The 23,487-nt window shown below is 43.5% G+C and overlaps 1 protein-coding gene across 4 annotated transcripts in view; it reads right to left on the bottom strand.

Moving 5' to 3' along the window:
• Positions 1–23,487, bottom strand: part of cadm1a (cell adhesion molecule 1a) — a 416,441-nt gene that overhangs the window by 64,218 nt on the left and 328,736 nt on the right. For all 4 annotated transcript variants that reach the window (XM_024431991.2, XM_024431990.2, XM_024431992.2 and 1 more), the window contains 3 exons: positions 21,240–21,386; positions 10,322–10,474; positions 7,961–8,098 (listed from right to left, as the gene is read on the bottom strand). In XM_024431991.2, coding sequence (XP_024287759.1) covers positions 7,961–8,098; positions 10,322–10,474; positions 21,240–21,386 — 438 coding nt within the window. The remainder of the gene's footprint in view (positions 1–7,960; positions 8,099–10,321; positions 10,475–21,239; positions 21,387–23,487) is intronic.

Below are 23,487 nucleotides of genomic sequence, written 5' to 3'. Positions count from 1 at the left end.
CCCTGGACACTGTTGTTCATGAAAAGCACAGAAGGCCAGACATTTCTGATACTGGAACAAGCACCCCTGGCACCAATGATCATACCATGCTCAAAGTTGCTTAGGTCACTCGTTTTGCACATTCAAACAATCAACTGAACAGTAACTGAATGCCTTGATGCCTGTCTGCCTGCTTTATATAGCAAGCCATGGCTAAGTGAATTACTGTCTGTAGGAGCTAACCATTTTCGTGAATGGAGTGGTGTACCTAATAAACTGGCAACTGAATGTATACTGAACAAAAATATAAACGCAACATGCAAAGTCTTTCATGAGCTGAAATTAAAGATCCCTGAAATATTCCAAATGCACAAAAATCTTATTTCTCTAAAACGTTGTGCACAAATGTGTTTACATCCCTGTTAGTGAGCATTTCTCCTTTGCCAAGATAATCCATCCACCTGACTGGTGTGGCATATTAAACCTCTTGAAGCTAGGGGGCACTATTTTTATTTTTGGAAAAATAACGTTCCCAAATTAAACTGCCTATTTCTCAGGACCAGATGCTAGAATATGCATATAATTGACAGCTTATGATTGAAAACACTCTAAAGTTTCCAAAACTGTAAAAATATTCTCTGTGAGTATAACAGAACTGATATTACAGGCGAAATCCTGAGAAAAATCCAGTCAAGTGACTCTTATTTTGAAACCCCTGTCTTTCTATGCATCCCTATTGCCTATTGAAAGGGATTTCAACCAGATTCCTTTTTCTGTGGCTTCCCTAAGGTGTATACAGGCCTTTAGACGTAGTTTCAGGCCTTTTATTTTGAAGAAAGAGTGTAAACGTCCATATTGCGTAAGTGGTCTGTTGTTGGCTCTCAGTGTGATTTTTGCGCAAAACAGAGAGGTAGCCATTTTTCCTCCCAGTCCTAGTGAAAAGCCAACTGTTGATATATTATCGAATAGATATTTGAAAAACACCTTGAGGATTGATTATAAAAAACGTTTGCCATGTTTCTGTCGATATTATGGATATAATTTGGAATTTTTGTCTGCGTTGTCGTGACCACTATTTCCGGTGGATTCCTAAGCATAATGCATCAAACTAACGTATTTGGATATAAAAATATCTTTATGGAACAAAAGGAACATTTGCTGTCTAACTGGGAGTCTCGTGAGTGAAAACATCCGAAGCTCATCAAAGGTAAACGATTAATTTGATTGCTTTTCTGATTTTCGTAACCAAGTTACCTGCCACTAGGTCTACATAATGTTTTCCTAGTATATAGATAGACTTACACAAACGCTTGTATTGTTTTCGCTGTAAAGCATCATTTCAAAATCTGAGACGACAGGGTATTTAACAAAAGGCTAAGCTGTGTTTTGCTATATTTCACTTGTGATTTCATGAATATTTTCTAGTAAGATTATTTGACCGTTGCGCTATGCTATTTAGCGTAGTTGATGACAATTATCCCGGATCCGGGATGGGTGGTTCCAAGTTAAGAATCTGATTAAACAGCATGATGATTACAAAGATGCACCTTGTGCTGAGGACAATAAAAGGCCCCAAACATGTGCAGTTTTGTCACACAATATAATGCAGTGATGTCTCAGGTTTTGAGGGAACTTGCAATTGGCATGCTTACTGCAGGATTATCCACCAGAGCTGTTGCCAGAGAATTTAATGTTAACATAAGTTAACATCCTGCTTCCTCAGCTGCGGGATCATCTGAGACCAGCCACCTGAAAAACTGATGAAACTGTGGATTTGCACAACCGAAGAATTTCTCCACAAACTGTCAGAAAGTGTCTCAGCAAAGCTCATCTGCGTGCTCGTCATCCTCAACAGGGTCTTGACCTGACAGCAGTTTGGCGTCGTAACCGACTTCAGTGGGCAAATTCTCACCTTCAATGGCCACTGGCACGCTGGAGATGTATGCTCTTCACGGATGGATCCTGGTTTCAACTGTTACGGGCAGATGGCAGACAGGGTTATATTGGCGAGCGGTTTGCTGTTGTCAACGTTGTGAACAGCGTGCCCCATGGTGACAGTGGGATTATGGTATGGGCAGGCATAAGCTACAGACAATGAACCCAATTGCATTTTATTTATGGCAATTTGCACAGAGATACCGTGATGAGATCCTGAGGCCCATTGTCGTGCCATTCATCCGCCATTGCGCATGTTTGGAATGCTCTGGATCATCATGTATGACAGTGTGTTCCAGTTCCTGACAATATCAAGCAACTTCACACAGACATGGAAGATGAGCGGGACAACAGTCCAAAGGTCACAATCAACAGCCTGATCAACTCTATGCGAAGGAGATGTGTCGCGCTGCATGAGGAAAATGGTTGTCACACCATTAGGACCTAATAAATTAATTGAAATTGACTGATTTCCTTATATCAACTGTAACTCAGTAAAATCTTAAGGATTGTTGCATGTTAAGTTTATATTTTTGTTCAGTGTATATCAGGCAGTGTGAAAGGAAAACCTGGAACATTGGTAAAGAGTTCTGCCACCCAATCCATAGACTGTTCTATCTGCTTCCGCATGGCTGCAGCAACAAGTCTGACACCAGCAGGCTCCTGACTAGCTTCTACCCCCAAGCCATAAGCCTGCTAAATAGCTAACACTTCTTACCGAACCACATTACCATTGTTTTGGAGGTGTTCACAACAAGGTTAAGGGCAGAGAAAACTTGTTGACACTAAAAAAGCTTTGTTGTAGAGCTTTTAACACAAAATCCGGGGAGGGGCCAGCTGAGTATAAGATTGTATCCTCTGCATATAAATGGATGAGAGAGCTTCCTACTGTCTGAGCTATGTTATTGATGTAAATAGAAAAGAGCGTTGGGCCTCGGATCGAGCCTTGGGGAACTCCTTGGGGACAGGCAGTGGTTGAGACAGCAGATGTTCTGACTTTACACATTGCACTCTTTGAGAAAGGTAGTTAACAAACCAGGCCAAAGACCCATCAGAGCAACCAATATTCCTTAGCCGACCCACAAGAATGAAATGGTCTACCGTATAAAAAGCTCTGGCCAAGTCAATTTTACCATGTAAGTTGACTGAGAACACATTCTCATTTACAGCAACAACCTGGGGAATAGTTACAGAGGAGCCTATTGTCAGCTGGAGATGATTAGGTGACCGTAATGGTATGAGGGACAGCTTGGGAATTTAGCCAGGACACCAACTCTTAAAATAAGTGTCAAGGGCTCTTTAGTGACGAAAGAGAGTCAGGACACTTGTTTAATGTCCCATCTGAAAGACAGCACCCTACACAGGGAACCATCCCCAATCACTGCCCTGGGGAATTTTTTTTTAGACCAGAGGAAAGAGTGCCTCCTACTAGCCCCCCAACACAACTTCCAGCAGCATCTGGTCTCCCACCTAGGGACCGACCAGGACCAACCCTGCTTAGCTTCAGAAGAAAGCCAGCAGTGGGATGCAGTGTGGTATGCTGCTGGCATCAATAAAGATAGCAGCACATGGTGAGCACTGTAAAAACGAATTTGGCGCTAATAAAGCATCGTGGAGATGGAGCACCGAGGTGTGTCTTATATCAAACACAGTCAGTTATTTTTCTGAACTGAGAAACCAGCTGAGGTAACTGCCTGACCAATGAGATCAAGTGAACAATTTACTACCAGGGGAAAAGACAGTCAGCAGACACTGGCTCTATCACATCGAGAATGTGCAATGTATATCTTGACCTAAGGAGTTAATTTGATTCCCCCTACATTTTATGTTATTATTACACAGTAGATAATTGCTGGTATGTTGCATATCACTGCAATGCGCTGTCAACATTATACTATAGTAAACCTGTGCTGGGCACTTCCTCAAAAGATGGAGATGCAAAAACCTTTTGAATTGGATAATGCAAACGGATTCTTATTTACTTAGATAAGATATCATCTTCCCACGGTGATAGCATCTCCGTTTGATAGCCACAATCTCAGATGTGGCGCTTGAGATTATTCCAACACTATTTTTGAGTGCTAGCATACATATTAACGTTAATGAAAAGCGAATTGCTTTGGTAGTTGAAGAGTGAAGCTCGGGGTTCAACATCAATGCAGATGGAGTCAAGCTACTTTTAATTGCTTAGCTATTCCTTCACATGCAGCGCCATTAACAGTCCCCGTTACTTTACATTCGAAAATCGATCATTGTAATTTAAGCGCCATTTAGGAGCACGGGGGGTGGGGTACGCTGGTGGCCTGCATTTGGGGAGAATGAACTCAGATCCGTCGAAACGCCTCAGACATTTCTTGACTCCTTGCCGACTGCAAGTTCAATTATGCTTTTATCAATTTGCCAGTCATTCTGGCACAGTGTGGCAGGATAATTGAAATCACCCCGGTGGTTCTCTTTGAAGACTTAAGGCTAATGGCCATGTTCGCCCTTGTCCGTCACTTCTCCGTCCACCCCCCGCCTCTCTCTCTCATCTAGTCTTGTCCAGACAAAAACCTGTGTTGCTGGAACTCCCATTGTTCCTTGACTTTCATTTCACTCGTACGCTTAAGTGCTGGAGATATCCGTGGAAGTCAGGATATAAAAGAGGGGGAAATATTAACCACAGAACAAAACAAGCAGGATAAGAAAGAGGACAAAGAGGGAGAGGGGTGAAATGAGAAGGGAGACAGAGAGAGGGCAAGGGTGAGGGGAGAAAGAGAGCGGGAGAGACCGAGAGAGGGCAAGAGAAGAGCTATAACTGAGGCTTTGCTTCAGAGGCCGACATCTTGGTTTACATTCAGGACAGGTATGTAACCTTTAAATGATATTTAAAACATGCCCGATTATCCCTTAAGGTAATTAGGTTAAATCATGAGGATGTTTAATTAGAAATAAATCTGCAAGGTGCCGAAAGCAATTTGGAGCAGGCGGCGAGTGGCATGGACCGTGGTGACACGTTCTTCCCTCTTGTATCCTACATCCTGGCTCTATCTCAATTAGTCTTTCCATGATTCCTCAATTCATATCTCCTTGCCTCCTTCTCAACCATATTAGAGGTCAAAGGTCCTTCCCCTCAGACCATCTATAAATGATTTTGCAAGGAACCCAGGAAAGATGACATTATAAAGAGCCCTGGTCTCTTCTGACCTCAAGCCTCCTCCTTCTCAACCTCCACATTCTGTCCATGAAGTTATTACAACTCCCACATATCTACCTCAATTACCTCGTACTCCTGCTCATTGACTCGGTACTTGTACCCCTTGTATATAGTGGAGTTATCGTTACTCATTGTGTATCTACAGTGCCTTCAGAAAGAATTCACACCCCAAGACTTTTTACACGTTTTGTTGTGTTACAGCCTGAATTGTGATTCAATTGAGATTTTGTGTCACTGGCATACACACCATATCCCATAATGTCAAAGTGGAACTATGTCTTGAGTCAATAAGTATTCAACCCCTTTGTTATGGCAAGCCTTAATACGTTCAGGAGTAAAAATATACTTAACAAATCACATAATACGTTGCAATAGGGTTTAACATGATTTTTGAATGAGTACTTCATGTCTGTACCCCACACATACAATTATCTGTAAGGTCCCTCAGCCGAGACGTGAATTTCAAACACAGATTCAACCACAAAGACCTGGGAGGTTTTCCAATGCCTCGCAAAGAAGGGCACCTATTGGTAGATGTGTAAAAAAACAAAACAGACATTGAATATCCCTTTGAGCAATGTGAAGTTATATTACACTTTGGATGGCGTATCAATACACTGAGTTACTACAAAGATACAGGCAGGCTTCCCTCCTAACTTTACTAAAGAAAAACCCTGGAATGAGTAGGTGCATCACTGCCTGGTATGGCAACTGCTTGGCATCTGACCATAAGGCTACAGAGGGTAGTGTGTATGGCCCAGTACATCACTGGAGCCAAGCTTCCTGCCATCCAGGACCTACATACTAGGTGGTGTCAGAGGAAGGCCCCAAAAATTGTCAAAGACTCCAGTCACTCAAGTCATAGACTGTTCTCTGTGTTACCGTACGGCAAGCAGTACTGGAGCGCCAAGTCTAGGACCAGAAGGCTCCTTAACTGCTTCTACCCCCAAATCATAAGACTGCTGAACAAATAATCAAATGGCCACCCGGACTATTTACATTCACCCCCCTTTGTTTTTACACTGCTGCAAATCGCTGTTTATTATCTACACATAGTCAATTTACCCCTACCTACATTAACAAATTACCTCAACTAACCTGTACCCCCGCACATTGACATATGGCACCGGTAACCCCTGTATATAGCCTCGTTATTGTTATTTTATTGTGTTACTTTTTATAATTTTTTAAAACTTTAGTTTATTTGGTAAATATTTTCTTAACTCTTTCTTGAACTGCATTGTTGGTTAAGGGCTTGTAACTAAGCATTTCACGGTAAGGTGACACCTGTTGCATTCGGCGCATGTGACAAATAAAGTTTGATTTGATTTGTGTCCAAACATTTGACTGGTACTGTATGTAAATTATATAAATGTCTAAAAACATGTTGTCATTATCGGGTATTGTGTGTAGATGGGTGAGACAAAATAATATATTTAATCCATTTTGAATTTGGGCTGAATAAGTAAATGGGTATGAATACATTCTGAAGGGACTGTATTATTAATATAACTTTTTGATTATTTCTCTATTTTCTTTCTTTCTGCTGGGAAGAGGCCCGTAAGTAAGCATTTCACTGTTAGTCCACACCTGTTGTTTACGAAGCATGTGACGAATAAAATGTGATTTGAAATCTGATTTGAACAATGTGGCATGCCATATTCATCATGTTGATGTGGCAATTAAAATCAAAAACATGGCCTCCACTCCACATCGTTCAAGACGAAGCGAGTCTACGTTCAGAGGTGGTTGGCATTCAAAAATTAGCTTTAAAAAATTACAATATTGGTCCACGCATCATCATGATGTGGCAAGTGACACTTTGCTTCTTGAAAGTCAAATATCTTGAAAACTTGACTGCTGACATGCAAAACATTTTGGGTCTGTATTAACAGTGGAACAAAATATAGTTTTTGAGTGGAGTTTTCCTTTAAGCCTGCATACACTGCACACAGTCCTGCAGGACCAGAGTCAGCCGACCGTCTCCTGAGTTAAAGTGGTCATTGAGTAGATGAAACCAAGTTGAAAGGCTTTGACTCCTCATTAGGGCTTTGCACCATTAGTGATTGGTATGAGGTTGTGGTTATGACGTGGGTGAAGAGCTTTGGACTATGCTGAGTAGGAACTGGAACAGCAGGGGGTCATTCCATTGGCCCAATCCTGGGCCCCCCTAATCCCAGCTCCCTTTGAAGAGAGGCTTGAAAGCTGCCACTGTGCCAAGAGGCTCTCGTCGACCACTGAGCCAGCCCATCACTCTAATGGAACTCATTCAGAGCCACGGGAGTGACCCAATTAGGCGGAAGTGTCATTGACGTGGGGCTAATTATAAAGGAATGAGGGAAGGAAGGAAGTAGAAAATAAATCAAGAGAGAGGAAAGTTAGAAAGAGACCGTAGAGGTAGAGGTGCCAAGAGATGGGCTAAAGGAAACATCTATGGAGATGATGAGGGGAGAGGTTTTGGTGTTGACTTGGTGATGAGCCATCACCCACTGAGTCTCTGTCTGGTTTTATTGACACACTATGTGAAAGGTCTTTGAATAAAGATATGGTCATGAATGTGTCACTATATCACTGAGTCAATTCATTTGAACCTAATCAATGTAGGGAATGGAAAATGATGCATTTACAACAATAGACGACTTTACAATTCATACTGAGTAATTCACTACAATGACTTTAACCGTCACCTTCTTATCTGTCTTCAAAAGAAACATCTAGTTTAAGACCTTGGTCTTTCAGTCGGAGACTGAGCGCCAAGTCTCCGACTGTAGAAGACCACTCAAGTATTTTGTGAGTGACAGGGTTGACAAAGTGTTTTGGGCGTGACAGTGTTGACGGGCAGTAACCTACCTTGGAGCTCTTTGTCTCCCTTCATCCATCTGATGGTGGCGGCGGGCTTGCTGCCCATGGCGGTGCAGGTCATCTCTGTCTCATTGCCCTCGATTACCTGCCCCTCCCGGGACTCGATGATTGGGTTGCCTGGAGGGACTGGCAGGGGGGACAAATAGACACAGTGTTAAAGGAACTTGGGGCATAAATCACCCTAAAAACCAGGGGGTTTAAACCACCATCTTAGATGTCTTAACAATTTTTGGAAATACTTTGAGATAAATTAGATTGACTACAGTCGTTTTGTCGTAAACAAAACAAAGTCAGAATGCGCGCAGAAAAGAAAGTGTGAAAAAGGACTAAGTTATATTTAAGTGCGCATATCCAAGTCAGAATTGGCACCTATCAGCTTTTGGCGAAAGGCTCTACACAAAATAAAATAATAATCACCCACTTTATAATAAAGCCCATACGCTGACAATACGCAGGACGCTTTAGATGTTATAGGATGTTTTGTCCCACTTCTCTAAACTAGACTGTTCCCATAAACATGTGAGTTGAGACCACTCACCGATTTTGGGTTACTTAATTCCAGCTCTTGCTGGCTACCTACTGCCACTTGAAACAGCTTGATACCATTTGCACTGTTCTACCCCTGCCTTGGCCCAGACACACAGATCCAAGCCAGAGCCAGCCTCCCCATTTTCTCCTTGTGAACACTTTCAGATCACAATCATTCTCTGCATCCCGCTGTCAAACTTCATTGCCAAAACGCCATCATTATGTCTAAGTGCGTGCTCTTGTTTCAAGCACATTTTGTATGTCGCATTGTACAGTATAATACGCACACAATGTAATTTCCCCTCAAAAACCCTGTGAAGATGCACAGTGGAGAACTGGATGGGTGCTGGGTTTTGATTGGCGTGGCTCTTGAAGTGTCTCTGCTTTGATGGCAAATTTCAGCTGTGAGCTGAAGACAATGTTCGTCAACTAGCTTGACAAGGTTTAGATTGAAGTCATTCTGTTGGCTTTGGATTGTTTTGTATGTATGCTTACAAAACATGACATCATGAAAGTGACATAGAAAACATATTTTGCTTTCAATGAAATGGCCTCATCCCTAAAAGCGAGACTTTTACTCCTGTTAATTGTTTTTCAAGGATATTATTATTCAATTCATGCTTTGCACATTGGCTTGACACCTTGATGACTGTATTTATTTGTCCTTTATTATCATTATTGAAACCTGGCACTTATCTTCTGTCACAAAAACATGGTGAAGAGAAAGGGTTAAAGTTTGTCTCAGTGCAAAAGTTAGTGAGAGAAGGCTACTTTAAGATACAGCTGTGTGATCAACCACTCCATCGGTCTTTGACGTGCCAGTGATAGCTCTGTGTGTGTGTGTGTGTGTGTGTGTGTGTGTACAAGTTTTACTATACTTGTGAGTATCAGAGGTCTTCACAAGAATAGAAAAACAACTACAATTCTGAATAGTGAAGACATTTTGCCAGTTCTCACTTGTAAAAAGGCTATTTTAGGCTTAGGGATTAGGTTTAAGGTTGGGTTTAGAATTAGGGGTTAGTGGTTAGGTTTAGGAGTTAGGTTTACGGTTAAGGTTAGGGTAAGGGAAAATAGTATTTGGAATGGGAATCAATTATTGGTCTCCAAAAAGTCCTCACAAGTATAGTAAGACATAGCTTTGTGTGTGTGTGTGTGTGTGTGTTTTCAATCATACTCTCATAACTAATGTCAACGTAGATGGTCTGAGACATATTTCCCTTCTATAAACATTGTGTGTTGGCTTTGGTCATCCCCAAAGCCAACACCCCCTTTGGCCGCCTTTCCTTCCAGTTCTCTGCTGCCAATGACTGGAACAAATTGCAAAAATCACTGAAGCTGGAGACTTATATATCCCTCTCTAACTTTAAGCATCAACTGTCAGAGCAACTTACCGATCACTGTACCTGTACACAGCCCATCTGTCAATAGCACATCCAACTACCTCATCCCCATAATGTTTTTGTTGTTGTTGTCGTTGCTCTTTTGCACCCCAGTATCTCTACTTGCACATCATCATCTGCACATCTATCACTCCAGTGTTAAATGTTAATTGTAAATATTTTGCCTCTATGGCCTATTTATTGCCTTACCTCCCTAATCTTACTACATTTGCACACACTGTACATATATTTTTCCATTGTGTTATTGACTGTACGTTTGTTTATCCCATGTGTAACTCTGTGTTGTTGTTTTTGTCGCACTACTTTGCTTTATCTTGGCCAGATCGCAGTTGTAAATGAGAACTTGTTCTCAACTGGCCTACCTGGTTAAATAAAAGTGACATATAAAAATAAATACAAATAAAAGTGTGTGTAGTCATACTCAGCACAGTGATGTCAGCGTAGGCCTCCTGTGGAGGGTCTGTGTACAACTGGCACACGTATCTCCCCTCGTCAGACAGGGTCACGTTGGACAGAGACACCCGCAGCTCATTGTCCGAGAAGTTCACCAGCTGGAAGCGGGCATCTTTCAGGGCTGAACGGTCAAAGAAAGAGAGATAGGGAGAGAAAGAGGGAGAGAGAGAAAAGGAGCGATAGAAGGGGGGGGGGTAGGTCAAAAGAGTGTCATTGTTATGCACTGACTATGAAAATGACTGTCGACCTACTAGGTGAGAGTATCTTTGAGTGAAGTTCCAGGTGGAGTTTCAAGAGTTAAAGTATGAGGTAAAGTCTACAGGCACATGGTCGTCATATGCTCACTCCCACACTTCCGACTCTAGTCCATCACATCCAGCAAACCTTGCTTGCCCCCTATGGAGAGAGCTCACATAGAGGGATGCTAACCAAACCAAACAACAAACGCCAGTCTTAACTTTGAGGTCTTCGTATCCAGCTCAGGGTCCCTCACCTAATTAGAACAGCAGTGTGTGCTGAATGACACACACACACACACACACACACACACACACACACACACACACACACACACAAGCTCGCAGACTAATGAGCAGTCCATTAGTGGTTTGTTTTGCCTTGGATCACGCGATGGAGAATGCCAACGGAGAATGCCAACGTCTGGTTAAGATGAAACCTTCCCCCCACCAACCCCAACAGATTGACAGCGGCCATTTATTGCTCTCTGTGTCTTCTTCCCCTCCCCAAGCCACGTTTCTTCTCACCCACAGCAGACCAGTTCAAAAGAGCGAAACCAACAACATAAAAAGAGGTAGCGTGAATAAATACATAAATAAATGGAAACAAATAGCAAAATGATCTGGCATCATTACAGTTTGCAGCGGCGGGCACATGAAAGCCAGGGTTGTGATGGCGATGGGGGATGGGGTGAAGCTGATTGTTCTTGGTTCCAGCTGGTTAGCCGTGCTCTTTTGCTTGTATTCCAAAAGCATGGGAAAAAGAGGAAAAGAGGAGGAGGAGAGCAAGAGAGGCTGTCAGCCCAACGTGAGGACTTATACTGAACAAACGCAACATGCAAGAATTTCAAAGATTTTACTGAGTTACAGCTCTTACAAGGACATCAGTCAAATTAAATACATTCATTAATTCATAATTGATGGCTTTCACATGACTGGGGATACAGATATGCATCTGTTGGTCACAGATACCTTTAAAAAAGGGCACTCTGTTCACAATGTCGACATCAGCAAACCGCTAGCCCACACGACGCCATACACGCTGTCTGCCATCTGCCCGGTATAGATAAACCGGGATTCATCTGTGAAGAGCACACTTCTCCAGCAAGCAAGAGGCCATCGAAGGTGAGCATTTGCCCACTGAAGTCAGTTATGACACCTAACTGCAGTCAGGTTAAGACCCTGGTGAGGACGACGAGCACACATATGAGCTTCCCTGAGAAGGTTTCTGACAGTTTGTGCAGAAATTCTTTGGTTGTGCAAACCCACAGTTTTATCAGCTGTCTGGGTGGCTGGTCTCAGAGGATCCTGTAGGTGAAAAATCCGGATGTGGAGGTCCTGGGCTGGAGTGGTTACACGTGGTCTGCAGTTGTGTATGGTTGGATGTACTGCCAAATTATCTACAACGACTTTGGAGGAGGCTTATGGTAGAGAACATTAAGCTCTCTGGCAACAGCTGTGGTGGACAGCAAGCATGCCCATTGCATGCTAAATTGTAGTCTCAACATCAACGGTGAAGAGGCGACTCCAGGATGCTGGCCTTCTAGGCAGAGTTGCAAAGAAAAAGCCATCTCTCAGACTGGCCAATAAAAAGAAAAGATTAAGATAGGCAAAAGAACACAGACACTGGACAGAGGAACTCTGCCAAGAAGGGCAGCATCCCGGAGTCGCCTCTTCACTGTTGATGTTGAGACTGGTGTTTTGAGGGTACTATTTAATGAAGCTGCCAGTTGAGAACCTGTGAGGCGTCTGTTTCTCAAACTAGACACTCAATTGTGCACCGGGGCCTCCCACTCCTCTTTCTTTTCTGGTCAGAGACAGTTTGCGCTCTTCTGTGAAGGGAGTAGTACACAGCGTTGTACGAGATCTTCAGTTTCTTGGCAATTTCTAGCCATCATTTCTCAGAAAAGGAATACTGAAGAGTTTCAGAAGAAAGTTATTTATTTCTGGATATTTTGAGCCTGTAATCGAACCCACATATGCTGATGCTCCAGAGACTCAACTAGTCTAGAGGCCAGTTTTATTGCTTCTTTCATCAGCACAACAGTTTTCAGCTGTGCTAACATAATTGCAAAAGCGTTTTCTAATTATCAATTAGCCTTTTAAAATGATAAACTTGGATTAGCTAAAACAACATGCCACTGGAACACATGAGTGATGGTTGCTGATAATGGGCCTCTGTACACCTATGTAGATTTTCCATTTCCAGCTACAATAGTCATTTACAACATTAACAATGTCTACACTGTATTTCTGATCAATTTGATGTTATTTTAATGGACAACAAATGTGCTTTTCTTTCAAAAACAAGAACACTTCTGAGTGACCCCAAACCTTTCAAAGGTAGTGTATATCAACAACACAGATGTGGCTTTGGCCAAAAAAACGGAGAGAATTGGAGGTGGTGAGAAACTGAACACGGATACATTTTTGGATGGTACAACAGTGTTAGGGCTTGACAACACAAAAGCTCTGTGTTCAACAGGGAACATAGCCTTTCACTAGTGCAGTAATGTTGTTCCTGGACACAAGCGTCACCATGTTGTGAGGGTTCAGTGGCCCGCCATGTCCCCATTACGGCACAACAACGGCGCCCGCCCGCGACATCCAGCTCACCACGGGGGAGCCCGGGAATGGACACGCAGCTTGTCCCCACTAGCTCCTGCCGCAGCAGTGCTGTCCAATGGGGTGAGTTCAAGGAAAACAAAGGCACTAGAAGTGGAAAGCAATTCCACTAAAGAAAACTAACTGAAAAAGAAAGTATTTCGATGTTGATTCGTTCTTTCATTCCCTTTAGTTTGGCAGAGTGTTTCTCAGATAATGTACTTCTTGGAAGGTACAAACACAGGGGCAGACAGAAGTGGGCAAAAAAAGGCAATGACAACACAGTAGAAACAAGTGTGGAGAGACACTGGTGAGGCAACAAACACTTGATCAAAACAATATGTGGGAATATGATTCATAGTGGTAAGGAACAGGGAGAAAACAGACACAAAGAAGAACAAGGACAAGGAAACAATGGGAAATAGCCCAGTCACACAGCAGGGTTGGAAACTGCAGTACATTTCAGACGGAATAATAGATGTGGGCGGTAAAGAAAAGGCTTCGCAAACAAATGAATTCCAGGAATGTCAAAGCATGCCTGGCGAGGAATTTCTGAGGTATTTCTCCCGATCCCCAACTTCTTTGGGTTCAGAGGTGCTACAACATGGAGGATGACCCCTCTCCCTTTCTTCTCTTTTTCCACCCCTTTCTCCCTCATCATGAGCTCGGGCTGAGGAGAGACGGAGCAATTCTGACAATCCTAATTAGATTTGAAGCATGCTTGCCGGGAGGATTTTGGTAACAATAATGAAAACAAAGTCTTTGGATTAAGTGTGTGGGGGGTTGTCGCTGTGGAAGTCTCAAAACACAGCAGTAGACTATTCCTGCTGATTCAAACTTGAATACAGCAGCTATAGGAGTTTCAAAACTAGCACATTTATTTTATGTAACACCCACCCACACAAGGCAGAGACTTGGAGGAACGTTTGTACAGTATACATTTTTATTTTAGGGAATGTATATGTTTAATTTCTGTGGTGGTCTTGAATTAGATTGTGAAAACCAAAGTCAATGTTCTTCATGCAGCCTCACTACAACCAAACAAACAGCCTCTCTATGAAAATGAATAAACAGCTTTCTTCAAAATAAAACTGATTCACTGTTCACATTGCAAGAGTATTCAAAAAACATAATTGGTTTTGGAGGGTATTGCATCACTCAATTCGTCTCTTTTGTTATTTACCTCGTATCAGAAGACCCCAAGCCATCTCATGAATAAAGTGATCCTACTTAGGTATGAAATAGTATGAAATAATAAAACAGAGGACTTTCTGTCCAAGATTTCAAATTCATTTGCCTGGGTCAGATCAACGCGGACAATGCCATTTTTTTATTTTAAATGCCACTCATTTCCATTCGCGAGGGGTGGACAGTCGCCTAAAGTGGTGTTGAATATACATTGCTTATTTTCGTGTTATCACAAATAGCCAAAGGTCCGTTCGGCACCGTCGAGGAAACGGATGATGGGGCTCAAAAGGCTGCACAAACACACCCAGCCAAATCCATTGAGTCCTGGCAATCTCTGCATTGAAATGAAGCTGACTGTAAACACAAAAGGGGGAAAATAAACTCCAATTCATAGCAGAGCAAAAAAAAAATATAAAGATGAGATAAACTCAACTTTGATGGCTGCAATGGGTTATTCCCTTCTTCTTTCTTTCTCTCTTTTCTCCCTCTCTCTCTCATTGTATATCATTTGCATCGTTTCTCCCTGGTTTCATCGAGGAGGGCTGGCTCCAGCTTCTTGGAGACAAGCTTCTGGGTTCTTTCTAAGTGGCGGCAATCAATTCTGATTAGTGGACCCGGCTACTTTTTGAGAGGAGCCCATTAAAGTTTTATTAAGGAGCGAGAGAGGGCGAAGGTAGGTGGGGGAGGGTAATTTGGCTCCTCTGACAGACCCCCACCACACACATGCACGCACATATGCAGACACGATACACTCGCACACACACACTTCAAGTGTTGTAGAAAAGGGAATCGTGGCGCACAACCCTCCTCTTCTCCCATGGCCTTTTAGCTGATTCCATGCGGTTTTCTCACCTTTGAACGGCGCCGGAGAGAGACACCTTTAAATGATAAAGCGAGGGGTGGAAAGATCAGAGAGGGTGAACTTTTGGCTTGGCTGCTGCCGTCCCCTTAATGGCCGGGTCAGTGCCTTGAAAAACCAGAGGAGGTGGAGGTGAGGTCTTCTTTAAGAGATTGGGAGCTGTAGTGGTCAAGGTAAGGTAAAAGGTGTCCTTTGGTAATGCAGAGGCTGCTTTCAGACAGGTACCATCCGGGGCCCAGGGGACCCCGCACACACCCTGGCCTTCAAAAGTATGGCTGTCCATCCACTGTACAGGTATCAAGTGTCTCTTCACTGTGAATGCCAGTCCAAAAGCGTGTGTGTGTCTCTTAACTCGTTAAGTGTGCCTACAGTATATCATTGTGTGTATGTGTGTGAGTGTGTGTTTGTGTGTGCTCACTTTGTGTGCAGAGGGCTAAGCCTGGGAGGAGGTGAGGCCCCCTCACCACACAGGGCTATGACCGCTCCCTTGAAGTGGGGTCACAGGATGTCAATGTCAAAGCTCTCTCCTCTCTTTCTCTCTCTCCTTTCCCCCCCAATATGGATTTTAGTTAGAGGGGCCCAATATGATATTCCAGGGGAGGCTGGTAGCAGAGCCAAGCTATAATTAAACAGTGCAGCTGCAGTGAAATGCCAGAGTGTTCTTGGGAAAAGATCACAAGAGATCAAGGCGCTCCGTCAAAAGATGAGATGCCCTTGACAGCCAGCTGTGGGCTTGGTATTTGGTGCCCCAGCGTAACAGAAAAACACGAGGCGCGATTTATGCATGCGATGGGGATCTTGAGGACATGGCTGAGTGGCTGTGTAGTTGTGTGAGGAAGAAGTTTGTGTTGGTGCAAAGGGAGGGAGGGACACAACGTTGGATGCGTCAGAGATAGATGGGAGACCTTCCGAGGACGTGGCTGCTTCTCTGTGTGTGTGTGTTTGTGTTTTGTGTGTGTGTGTGTGTGTGTGTGTGTGTGTGTGTGTGTGTGTGTGTGTGTGTGTGTGTGTGTGAGTGTGTGTACACTCATGCCTGAAGACTAGTAGACAGGACTTGGGAACTTGTTGCAAAAGTGTTATACTGTATGTATAACTATACTGTATGTTTGTGTGTATGTTTGTGTGTGTGGGTGTATATCCAACCTCTTCAGATGAATGTGTGTGCGAGTGGAGAGTACCACACTGAACAAAAAAATAAAACGCAACAAGCAAACATTTCAAATATTTGACTGATTTACAGTTAATATAAGGAAATCAGTCAATTGAAATCAATTCATGAGGCCCTTATCTACGGATTTCAAATGACTGGGGAAACAGATATGCATCTGTTGGTCACAGACCACTAAAAAAAAAGGTCTCACATGTGAACAAGCCAGATGTGGAGATCCTGTTCTGGTGTGGTTCACATGGTCTGCGGTTGTGAGGCTGGATGGACGTACTGACAAATTCTCTAAAACAACGTTGGAGGCGGCTTATGGTAGAGAAACACTCAATTATGTGGCAACAGCTCTGGTGGTGCTGTTGCCAGATAATATGCACAATATTAGATTGCATATAGAACATATAGAACATTTCTGGGATCTTTTATTTCAGGTCATGAAACATGGGACCAACACTTTACATGTTCTGTATATATTTTGGTTCAGTATAATAACATCTGTAGCAAATTTGAGGAAAACGCTACTGATGTTCTAGTACACGCGCTTCAAAAACTCTCGACCACTGGTACACTCCATTCTGGGTTGGCTACAAGGTCTTTTCCCCGCCCTCCGTTCGTCAAATCTGATCACAACTCTAATCTGCTCCTCCTTTCCTACAGGCAGAAACTCAAACAGGAAGTACCCGTGCTAAGGTCAATTCAACACGGGTCTGACCAATCGGAATCCATGCTTCAAGATTGTTTTGATCACCCGGACCCACCCGGACCGAGATATGTTCCCGGTTGCCTCTGAGATTAACATTGACGTATACACTGACAAGGTGACTGAGTTCATCAGGAAGTGTATAGGGGATGGTGTTCCCACTGACAATTAATATCTACCCCAAAAAAAGACGTGGCTAGATCGCAGCATTCGCGCAAAACTGAAATTCCGAAACCACAGCATTTAACCATGACAAGGTGACTGGGAATATGGTCGAATACAAATGGTGCAGTTATGCCGTCCGTAAGGCAATCAAACAGCAAAACATTAGTAAAGAGACAAAGCGGAGTCGCAATTCAATGGCTCAGACACGTACAGTTGAAATCGGAGATTTACATACACTTAGGTTGGAGTCATTAAAACTCGTTTTTCAACCACTCCACACATTTCTTGTTAACAAACTATAGTTTTGGTTAGGACATCTACTTTGTGCATGACAAGTAATTTTTCCAACAATTGTTTACAGACAGATTATTTCACTTGTTTGTATCACAATTCCAGTGGGTCAGAAGTGTACATACACTAAGTTGACTGTGCCTTTAAACAGCTTGGAAAATTCCAGAAAAGTATGTCATGGCTTTAGAGGCTTCTGATAGGCTATTTGAGTCAATTGGAGGTGTACCTGTGGATGTATCTCAAGGCCGACCTTCAAACTCAGTGCCTCTTTGCATGACATCATGGGGAAATCAAAAGAAATCAGCCAAGACCTCAGAAAAAAATTGTAGATCTCCACAACTCTGGTTAATCCTTGGGAGCAATTTCCAAATGCCTGAAGGTACCACGTTCATCTGTACAAATAATCGTATGCAAGTAAAAACACCATGGGATCATGCAGACGTCATACCGCTCAGGAAGGAGATGCGTTCTGTCTCCTAGAGATGAACGTACTTTGGTGCTGAAAAGTGCAAATCAATCCCAGAACAACAGCAAAGGACCTTGTAAAGATGCTGGAGGAAACAGGTACAAAATTATCTATATACACAGTAAAACAATTCCTATATTGACAGAACCTGAAAGGGCGCTCAGCAAGGAAGAGGCCACTGCTCCAAAATCGCCATAAAAAAGAGAGTCTATGGTTTGCAACTCCACATGGGGACAAAGATCAAATCAGAAATTTCCTCTGGTCTGATGAAACAAAAAGAGAACTGTTTGGCCATAATGACCATCGTTATGTTTGGAGGAAAAAGGCTGGATGCTTGCAAGCCGAAGAATACCATCCCAACCGTGAAGCACGGGGGTGACAGCATCATGTTGTGGGGGTGCTTTGCTGCAGGAGGGACTGGTGCACTTCACAAAATAGATGGCATCATGACGGAGGAAAATTATGCGGACATATTAAAGCAACATCTCAAGACATCAGTCAGGAAGTTAAAGCTTGGTTGCAAATGGGTCTTCCAAATGGACAATGACCCCAAGGATACTTCCAAAGTTGTGGCAAAATGGCTTAAGGACAACAAAGTCAAGGTATTGGAGTGGCCATCACAAAGCCCTGACCTCAATCCTATAGAAAATGTGTGGGCAGAACTGAAAAAGCGTGTGTGAGCAAGGAGGCCTACAAGCCTGACTCAGTTACACCAGCTCTGTCAGGAGTAATGAGCCAAAATTCACCCAATGTATTGTGGGCAACCTGAAACGTTTGACCCAAGTTAAACAATTTAAAGTGCTACTAAATACTAATTGAGTGTATGTAAACTTCTGATGCACTGGAAATGTGATGAAAGAAATAAAAGCTGAAATAAATCATTATCTCTACTATTATTCTGGCATTTCACATTCTTAAAATAAAGTGGTGATACTAACTGACCTAAGACATGGAATTTTTACTAGGATTAAATGTCAGGAATGGTGAAAAACTGAGTTTAAATGTATTTGGATAAGGTGTATGTAAACTTCAACTGTATGTGGCAGGGACTCCAGACAATCAAAGGGAAAACCAGCCACGTCGCGGACACTGACGTCTTGCTCACGGACAAGCAAAACACCTTCTTCACCTGCTTTTGAGGATACCACAGTGCCATCGACGCCGGCCTACTCCCGAGGACTGTGAGCTCTTGTTCTCCGTGGCGGACGTGAGTAAGACATTCAAGCGTGTTAACCCTCGCAAGGCTGCTGGCCCAGAAGGCATTCCTAGCCGTGTTCTCAGAGCATGTGCAGACCAGCTGGGTGGAGTGTTTATGGACATATTCAATCTCTCCCTATCCCAGTCTGCTGTCCCCACTTGATTCAAGATGTCCACCATTGTTCCTTTACCCAAGCAAAGGCAGCTGAACTAAATGACTATCGCCCTGTAGCACTCACTTCTGTCATCATGAAGTGCTTTGAGAGGCTGGTTTAGGATCATATCACCTGCACTTCACCTGACACCCTAGACCAACTCTAATGTGCATAACGCCCCAATATATCCACAGACAATCGCCATCGTACTGCACACTGCCCTATCCCATCTGGACAAGAGGAATACCTATGTAAGAATGCTGTTCATTGACTACAGCTCTGCCTTCAACGCCATAGTACCCTCCAAGCTCATTAAGTTTGGGGCCCTGGGTCTGAACCCCGCCCTGTGCAACTGGATCCTGGACTTCCTGACGGGCCGCCCCCAGGTGGTGAAGGTAGGAAACAACACCTCCACTATACTGATCCTCCTCCTGTTCACCCATGACTGAAAATAACCTCTCCCTCAACGTCAACAAAACAAAGGACCTAATCGTGGACTTCAGGAGACAGAAGATGGAGCACAACCCCATCCACATCGATGGGGCCGCAGTGGAGAAGGTCAAAAGCCTCAAGTTCCTTGGCGTATACATCACTGACAATCTGAAGTTGTCCACCCACACAGACAGTGTGGGGAAGATGCAACAGTACCTTTTCAACCTCAGGAGGCTGAAGAAATTTGAGAGCATCTTGTCTGGCTGTATCACCGCCTGGTACAGAAACTTCACCGCCTGCAACTGCATGGCTCTCTAGAGAGTGGTGCAGTCTGCCCAACGCAACACCGGCGGGCACACTGCCTGCCCTCCAGGACAGCTACAGCACCCGATGTCACAGGAAGGCCAAAAAGATCATCAAGGATATCCACCCAAGCCACGGCCTGTTCACTATCATCCAGAAGGTGAGGTCAGTACAGGTGCATCAAAGCTTGGACCGAGAGACTGAAAAACAGCTTCTATCTCAAGGCCATCAGACTGCCATCACTAGCTGGCTACCACACGGTTACTCAACCGTTCAACTTAGAGGCTGCTGCCCTATGTGCTGTACATAGACATGGAATCACCAGTCACTTTAATAATGGAACACTGGTCACCTTAATAATGTTCACATACTGTTTTTTTTCTCATTTCATATGTATACACTGTATTCTACTGTATTCTAGTCAATGTCACACCGACAATGCTCGTCTTAATATTTATATTTCTTAATTCCATTCTTTTACTTAGAGATCTGTGTGTATTGTTGTGAATTGCTAGATGCTACTGCACTGTTGGAGCTAGGAACACAAGCATTTTGCTCCACTCGCATTAACATCTGCTAAATATGTGACAAATAAAAATTTGATCTGATTTGATTTTGAAGTGGACCGAAAGATTATTGTAGACTTGATGACAGTATGTGTATGTGTGTCAATGTAGAACTACACTTGAGTATACCAAACATTAGGAACACCTTCCTAATTTTGATTTGCACTGCACGCTTTTGCCATCAGAACAGTCTCAATTCGTCTGAGCATGGACTCTACAAGGTGTCCATGCCCAGACGGGCCAGCATTCCACAGAGAGATGCTGGCCCATGTTGACTCCAATGCTTCCCACAGTTGTGTTAAGTTGGATGGATGTCCTTTGTGTGGACCATTCTTGATACACACAGGAGTGTATTTAAGTGTATTTAACAAGGGACATCAACAAGGGATCATAGCTTTCACCTGGTCAGTCTATGCCATGGAAAGAGCAGGTGTTCTTAATGTTTTGTACACTCAGTGTAACAGGCCTATCTATTTCCAAGGTGTGTGTGTGTGTGTGTATGCTTGACTCTCTGTGTGTGTGAGTGAATGTATGCCTGTCTGTGTGTATGTGTGGTACTCACGTCGGACGTCTCTGAAATAGATTGTCTGTCTGTTGGGGTTGAGGAGCTGGATGACCGAGTCGTCGTTGTTCTTCACCCGGCAGCTGATGACGGCCACCTCTCCCTCCACCACCGCCACATTGTCCGTCACCAGGTTCTGACTCTGGACTGCAGGGCACAGACAGAGACAAACACTCATCATTACAACTGGCAGGCTGTGTGCAGTCTAGTTTTTCAAACCAACGAGCCAAGCCAAGCCAAACCAAGCTGTACTTAACCTGGTTAGACATCCACCATTGCTGGAACTGTGCTAAAAAGGTGTGAAAATATAATATCTGAGTGAGCACAATTTGGTTTGTATGGAATGAATTCAAGTATTACTACCTTTTGATATGATTCCCCTACGTGTTGGAGATCATCACCAACATGTTATGTATACCCACTTAAATCATAATAAGCCCTGAAGTGCTCTCTAAAATGCCAAAGCAACCGCAAATAAGAGTGGGGAGAAACGGCAGCAGAGTTAGGTGACAAATGATGTACTTGCTTCTTCAAGTCAGCGTGTATTAGGGATTAACACGGGTAACCAGTATTCCGGGACTGTCCAGGGACCACTCTTCACATTTCCCCAAAAAATAAAATGACAAGACCTGGGAAATTACAACATTTTACACCAAGGTCGCACGAATGCAATTCCACAACATGTGCAGCACATTATTCAAACAGGTTGAGCTTTGCGTATTTACTTCACACAAATTTGCCATAAATTCAAAGAACACGCATAATTGACACTGACGGACTGCAGATAAGACCCGAATACAGTTTAGAGTTCTCATCATCTCCCAAGTGGCGCAACAGTCTAAGGCACTGGAAGCGTCACTACAGACGCAGGTTTGGCACAGCTGGCCGCGACCGTGTGTGTGTGTGTGTGTGTGTGTGTGGGGGGTGGGGGTGGCAGGACAGGCCCGAGTTTGAACTATATGATCATTTCAGGTACCATTTTGATTTGGACAGCATCATCACGATGCTTTGAGACAAGCGTGGGGAATCTCCATTTGAATATTTGCTAACAATTTGGCTGGGGAAATGTTAGATACGTTGAGGTGAGTGCTAATGATCATCTTTATTCTAATTTGCTCATGTACAGTGCCTTCGAAAGGATTCAGACCATTTCACTTTTTCAACATTTTGTTACGTTACAGCCTCCATTCTAAAATGGATTACATTTTTTTTTAAAGAAGCTCATCAATCTACACACAAATACCCCATAATGACGAAGCGAAAACACGTTTTTGTAAAAATATCATATTCAAACCCTTTGCTATGAGACTCGAAATTGAGCTCAGGTGCATGCTGTTTCAATTGATGCTCCTTGAGATGTTTCTACAACTTGGAGTCCACCTGTGGTAAATTCAATTGATTGGAAATTATTTGGAAAGGCACACACCTGTCTATATAAAGTTCCACAGTTGACAGTGCATGTCAGAGCATAAACAAAATCGTGAGGTCGAACCAAATTGTCCGCAGAGCGCCGAGACAGGATTGTGTTGAGTTACAGATCTGTGGAAGGGCACCACCAAATGTCTGCAGCATTGAAAGTCCCAAACACATGTCTGCAGCATTGAAGGTCCCCAAGAACACTGTGGCTTCCAGCTTTCATAAATGGAAGAAGTTTGGAACAATCAAGACTCTTCCTAATGCTGGTGTGCAATCGGGGGAGAAGTGCATTGGTCAGGGAGGTGAACAAGAACCCGATGGGCAGTCTGACAGAGCTCTAGAGTTCCTCTTTGGAGATGGGAGAACCTTCTAGAAGGACAACCATCTCTACAGCACCCCACCAATCAGGCCTTTATGGTAGAGTGGCCTCTCATCAGTAAAAAGCACATCACAGCCTGCTTGGAATTTGCCAAACTGCACCAAAAGACTTTCAGAAAAGAGATTCTCTGGTCTGATGAAACCAAGATTGTACTCTTTGGCCTGAATGCCAAGTGTCACTTCTAGAGGAAACCTGGCACCATCCCTATGGTGAAGCATGGTGGTGGCAGTATCATGCTGAGGGGATGTTTTTCAGTGGCAGGGTCTTGGAGACTAGTCAGGATTGAGGGAAAGATGAACGGAGCAAAGTACAGACATCCTTGATGGTTCACCTTCCAACAGGACAACCACCCGAAGCACACAGCCAAGACAATGAAGGTGTGGCTTTGGGACAAGTCTCTGAATGTCCTTGAGTGGCCCAGCCAGAGCCCGGACGTGAACCCGATCGAACATC

The sequence above is a fragment of the Oncorhynchus tshawytscha genome, linkage group LG09 (genome assembly GCF_018296145.1).
Source record: "Oncorhynchus tshawytscha isolate Ot180627B linkage group LG09, Otsh_v2.0, whole genome shotgun sequence".
In the NCBI taxonomy this organism is placed as follows: Eukaryota; Metazoa; Chordata; class Actinopteri; order Salmoniformes; family Salmonidae; genus Oncorhynchus; species Oncorhynchus tshawytscha.
This window is presented reverse-complemented; position numbering and strand designations above follow the sequence as displayed.